This window comes from Halyomorpha halys, unplaced genomic scaffold (genome assembly GCF_000696795.3).
Source record: "Halyomorpha halys isolate HHAL.00 unplaced genomic scaffold, Hhal_1.1 Scaffold1088.1, whole genome shotgun sequence".
Classification (NCBI taxonomy): Eukaryota; Metazoa; Arthropoda; class Insecta; order Hemiptera; family Pentatomidae; genus Halyomorpha; species Halyomorpha halys.
The window spans coordinates 117,577-124,408 of record NW_027107060.1 but is presented as its reverse complement, the minus strand read 5'-3'; the positions used below and the strand labels follow the sequence as shown (position 1 = coordinate 124,408).

The window sequence follows — 6,832 nt, the reverse complement described above, 5'->3', positions numbered from 1 at the left end:
AATAATTATGAGAGATAGTTGACCGTGGATGATGAATGAGGAGAAGATGGTTGGGGGTGTGGTCAATGAAAAACACAAATAAGTACGATTAACTTATTTTAATGTGCCAACGTTTCGGTTAGAGTTTCTAGCCTTCTTCAGGGCTGTTCGCTGGAAGATCAAACGCGTTTCGCGTATCGCGAAGATCAAATGCGTAAACGCCTAATTAGGCCTTTGATCTTCCAGCGAACAGCCCTGAAGAAGGCTAGAAACTCTAGCCGAAACGTTGGCACATTAAAATAAGTTAATCGTACTTATTTGTGTTTTTCATTGACCGCACCCCCAACCATCTTCTCCTCATTTATACATTTATATATATAAATGATTGACAGTATTATTTCAAATTATGAAGAAGATGGTTGGGGGTGCAGTCAAAAGGAAACAAACAATAGTTACCAACTATTTATTTGTCAATATTTCACCCCACTTTGTAGAGCTTCATCAGGGCTAAAAAGATACAAAAACTATAAATATTTTAATATAGTAGGACACCAAAAAGTAAATTAAGGTAAGATTAAAATTATGTAAATATAAGTGGAAAGAAAATTATATAAATTGAAACAGAAATAAAAATAGTTATAATATAAAGTAGACAATGATAAGGATATAAAGAAAATTATGTTATTTTAAACAAAACCCTAATCATACAGAAAATAACAGAAACTACCAAGTTAAAAATGAACAGAAGATATAATAACACGTAATAATAAAAAGTAGATATGAGAAAAAAAAAAAAATAATTTAACAAATTAAAACACCGGAAAAAGAAGTAAGTTGAGATTAAATAAAGGTTGAGAATAAATAACAAATACAAATAATAATGATAGTAAAAAATAAGAAAAGAATAAATCAGAACCACCAACCTTCATTTGAAAGATATCTAAGCAATGATGAAAAAGCAGAAGTATACAGAGTGGAGGGGTGGCAACTGTTAAACGGTATTTTAAACAAAACCGGAAACATAAGTATAAATTAAATGATAGAATATGTAATTAATATAGAAAAAAAGTCATATACTGATAGAAAATATAGTTAGGATAATAAAATGAATTCAATATAAATATAATACAATAAATGAAAAGAAGTAAGTAAAGAATATTAATAACCATTAATATGGTGTAAACTTAAACATACAAAATATGAGATAATGATAACAAACATTTTTGTTATTGATCATGATAATAATATTTTTTCTACCTTGATAATTATAATAGTCTAGACAACATAAGAAAAATGAAACAATGTAAAGTGAAATAAGTTAATTAAACAATGTGAGGTGATAGTATACAATAAAATAGAAAATGGAATAATTAATAAAAACAATGGATAAATTAATATAAGTGAATAAAATATGGTATAAGAACAATAAAATATAAGTATATAGGTAAAATATAAAGTTAAGTGTGTAAAAATTATTGAAAATAAGTAATAAAGTATTGAAAGAAGAAAAAAAATTTAATATAGTTATAGAATGATAAAAATAGTTGCAAAGAGAATAGTGAAAATATTTGGTGTTAAAATAATAAGTGAATTAAGTTAATTGAAACAATTTGAAGTGAAATACATCAATTAAAATAATGTGAAGTGAAAGTTTACAATAAAAGAGAAAAAAGCTGTCTACATACTTACTAAACTTCTTTAGTGTTTGTAAGAAAGTAAAAGAATTTATTTTGAGTCTTGATTCCTATATGTTATTCACTTATATTTATTTATCCAATGTTTTTATTAGTATTCACATTAATTGTAAACTTTTACTTCACATTGTTTAATTAACTTATATCACTTCAAATTGTTTCTATTAACTTATTTCACTTATTATTTTCATCACCAAATATTTTTATTATCCCTTTTTCACTTGTTTATTATCATTCTACCACTACTTTCAATTTTTTTTATTTTATTTTCTTATTTCAATACTTTATTACTTATTTTTAATAATGTTAACGTATTTCATTTTATTTTTTACCTTTATACTTATATTTTATTGTTCTTATACTATATTTTATTCACTTATATTCATTTATCCATTGTTTTAATTAATTTTTCCATTTTCTGTTTTATTGTATACTTCCACCTCACATTGTTTAATTACCTTATTTTACTTTACATTGTTTCATTTTACTTATGTTGTCTAGACTATTATAATTATCAAGGTAGAAAAAATATTATTATCATGATCCATAACAAAAATGTTTGTTATCATTATCTCATATTTTGTATGTTTAAGTTTACACCATTTTATTTAATATTCTTTACTTACTTCTTTTCATTTATTGTATTATACCTATATTGAATTTATTTTATTATCCTAACTATATTTTCTATCAGTATATGACTTTTTTTCTATATTAATTACATATTCTATCATTTAATTTATGCTCATGTTTCCGGTTTTGTTTAAAATACCATGATTTTCTTTATATCCTTATCATTGTCTATTTTATATTATAATTATTTTTATTTCTTCTTTTTGTTCATTTCTAATTTTCTTTTCACTTATATGAACATAATTTTAACCCTATCTTAATTTACTTTTTGTATCCTACTATGTCAAAATATTTTTAATTGTTTTTTTTTATCTTTTCAGCCCTGATGATGCTGAACTAAGTGGGGCGAAACATTGGCAAACAAATATTTGTTAACTATTTTTTGTTTTCTTTTGACCACACCCCCGAACATCTTCTTCATAATTTAAAATAATCAACTGTTCAAACATCTTAAATAAGATTAGAGCAATAGAAATACTAACCGGTCTTTTGAACTATTTAATATAATAACTTTAACTACTCAATAATTTCATTTAAAAGCAATGTAATTTAAATATGTATAATAATTAAATAAAACAACAAACCTTTACTGGCTGAAGAGACACTTCTTCTTTCTTTGGTGTTTCTTTCTCTTTCTAAACAAATAGAGTAATAGTTAAAATATAACAAAAACATATATTCATGTTTCTACGAACTAAAAAAAAAAAAGCTTATAGGCAACAAAGCTTTATAATTAATGCAGTAAAATAAACTATTCTACAGGAGAGAGAGTTTGTAAACTTAGGACAAATACAAAGAAAGAAATGTGAAATGAATATGATATGAACGACCTAAAAAAGTATTTGGGAGTTGGTCATTATTTAACTATAGTTTTCACAATATTTAGGATGATTATGGTCTTGCAATTTGAATCTAGATTGATTAACATCATGGGTTTACAATAACTTGTTTAGTTTATAGGCACCCTTTTGCATTATAGCAAGAACTGGTCTATTATGTACATTAGTAGACAGATTTCTAAAAGTTTCAAATATAGTGGAACTTTTCTTTAACAGATATCACTGGGGAATGATAATTCTTCCTCTCACAAAAGTGCTCACTTCAAGTTGTTTCAAGTTCTTGGAAACTATTCTTTGGCCCAATATAATTGTTATACCTGTATCCATGAATGCACAATCTGCCTTGGTCAGTGAGCTTAACAGTTATTTAGTTTTCAAGGAATTTTTGAAAATTGAATACCCATTTGGGCTCTAAAAATTTTTTTTGTGTTATCTATTAGGACTATTTAGTTGTCTTTGTAAGATGAATTGACCAAGAAAAAAAAATTAACTCCACTTCATAAAGGTTTACATTTCAAGGTATGGAGAATTCAAAAATGGGGGAAAAAATTTTGTTTTCCTTTGCTGTCCACTATACACTGTGTGCTGTCCAAAGCTTTTCTCCTAAATTACTGTTTTGACTTAAGAAATTATTACTAAATCATACCATCATTATTAAGTCATTATGTAAAGAAAAAGTATTGTAATTTTTCTATGAGTAAAAACATAAACTGTTGTTATTATAATGGTGTAGTAACCTTAATTTTCATTATAATTTAACTCTTAATGATTAATAATATTAATATGATTGACAAAAATAAGAAATAAAATATTGAGTTTTAAGGGGCTCACTGAATTATTTTGCAAGAGGGCCAGACTCAGTTGACATGGTTTTGATATTAAATATGAATAAACCTAACAATTTAAAAGGATAGACAGCTATTGTTTATACTTACTAATTATTTATTTTTGCTAATTGTTTATACTATATAACTAATTTATTGCAACAATTGTTTTATACATTTTGAACAATATGCCAAAAGTTTTTTATTCAATATTTCTCCCTCTATTTCGACTAAGATAAGTTCTAGTGAATTTGAAAGTAAAAATAGCATTGTAATTTTTAAAATTACATTGATAATCATGCAAATTTGACTGCAAACCACTATTCTGTGTTATTTTCATGAATCATAACTTTATTTAGATATATTTCATTTCAATTTAAAATTTTAATTTTAATGAAAAATATGTTATTTATAGGAAAAACTTTAACAACATATATGTACACATATAAACTAACATATTTATATATACATATATATAGTAATAATCAAAAAATTATTTAAAATAAGATAAAAAAAAATTTATAGTTTTTACTCTTAATTCTCATATCTTAAGTATGTATAGCTTGGGTTCAAATTAAAAGCTTCAATATTAAATAGATAGTAGAATTTTATAAATTTTTAGACTCTTAATCTCAAGGTGGGTTTCTAGGCAATCAGAACAGAACTTTTTTTACTAATAATACTTAATTAAATTAATATCTACTTTTACAAATGTATTTAATTTTAGGTAGAGCGAAACTAACCAATTTATACAATCTTCTATTATGACAGATGGTTTTCTATGTTTACATGCTAACACTTGCTGTAAGCAATCTTTCAGCAAACAAACACTGACTTTTAACGAAGAATTTTTCCTCTAAAAGTTTTCACTCTTCACTGGCGATCCAAAATAAAGAGTCCCTAATTCTTCTTGGGTGACTCTTTGATGTCTTCTTTTTCAAAGTGTCTCTCTAGAGCTAGATTAAAGATGATGATGACCTCCTGCTTCCAGGAAACATCATTTCTCTCCCCTGCATAAGTAATGAATGCTTTTCACCAACCGTGATCTTTCTCTCGATGTTCAATGTAAACATCGATGGTAGCACAACAGTTTTGAGTTTTTGCATGTGGTTTTCTTTATGAACATTATTCTTTAACATTTATTCTTGACTTCTATTTTTTCTTAAATGTATTGTAATTTCAATTATGATGGGAAGATAAAATAAAGTTTTTAAAATATTTGAATCTACTCAACATGGCCGCGATTCAAGGACTTTTTGCAGAACACGCGTGGACCAGCTTGGCTTTGGACGATATATTTTGTGACTGCATATTTTACTGATCAAAATTGGTTAGTTTGCTTTTTTGATTATAAAAATCAGCTATTGATTAAAAATTATACTCAAGAGATACTTTTTTGAAACAAAAAGGAAAAATCAGTGTCTGTCCGTTTATATGAAGGTATGGTTAATAGAAGTTAAAAAACATAAAATAATTGGTATGAAGCCGGAGAAATGAAACTGTCAAACTATGAGATATATCCATTTGTTAAAAATGTCCATTAAAGAGAATTCAGCTTTAATACTAGAGGTATTTTATAATAATGTAATTTTTATATAACTATATAACCATTTATGATCAACTATATAATTAATATGATATGGCATAATTGTTCAACATACTAGAAGTAATATTTTCCCAAATATGATATACAGGGTGTTTCAGGGTTAAGTGGTCAAACTGAAAATATGAATTAAGGACCTCAAAACAAGAAAAAAATTTCCCCTGAAGGTATGTCTGCAAACGCTTTGTTTAGGAGATATTCACACCTAAAGATTTTCATTGTTATGAATTATTTATGTTATATGAAATAAATAAAACTTATTTATTTGTTTTAACTACTTTATTAATTAAACATAAACATTAAATTCATATTAAATGTTGTTCAAAGTGATTTCCATGAGCATCAAGACAGACTCAGCATCTTTCTTCATGTGTTATTGTTTCACAAGATTCAATTATCCTTCTTTGTAAGGAATTAAGATCATTGACTGGCCTTGCATAGACTTTTTGTTTAATGTCACCTCAAACAAAAAAAAATCAGTGGTTTCAGGTCTGGAGAGTGTGTAGGCCAAGCCACTGGTCCTGCATGGCCAATCCATCTGAAAATTGGGATAATTAAAATTTAGCCATGGTCGTGGATCTCTTCTGTAATGTGCAGAACAACCATCTAATTGAAGCCACATGTCCCTTCTCAGTTGTAGTGGAATATGTTTAACTAAATCATGGTAATAATTATTAAGAAATTCCCCTTGTGCCCACATTGGTTGCAGCAACAAGAAATGCAGACCTATTAAAATATTATCTATTATCCCCAACCACACATTGCACTGAAACTGGTGCTGAAAATGATGCTCACTAATTGCATGGGGATTTTCCTACGAACAGAGGTGATTATTTTTCTGATTGAAGATACCTCTTCTTGTGAAGGTAGCTTCATCTGTCCTGAGACTGTTTCCTGAAAATTGTGGATTACGCTCAACTTGATTTAAGTATAATCTGAGAAATGTCTTCTTTGCCGAAAATCAAGCGGTAATAAATTTTGTACCCATTGATAATGATATGGGTGAAGTTCATCTGCAATGAGAGTTGGCGTAATATTTAATTCTGCTCCAGCTCTTCATATACTGCCAGATTGATTATCATCAAAATATTGTAATACAGTCGCACTACTTTCTTCATTTCGTAAAGGAGAAAAATACCATCAGCACGAGGTATTATAGCAAATATACCAGTTTATCTAAGACGTTGAAATGTGGAGATATAGATAGACTTGTTTGGTAATCTTCTATCCGGAAACCACCTGGCATATTCATGACAGGCA

General features: G+C 27.0%; 1 protein-coding gene across 1 annotated transcript in view; it reads right to left on the bottom strand.

The window, feature by feature from the left end:
• The window catches only part of bent (projectin protein bent), a gene marked incomplete in the record, with an annotated part of 246,334 nt that overhangs the window by 137,456 nt on the left and 102,046 nt on the right, over window positions 1–6,832 (bottom strand). The window contains 1 exon segment of the mRNA XM_067045412.1: window positions 2,891–2,941. Coding sequence (XP_066901513.1) covers window positions 2,891–2,941 — 51 coding nt within the window.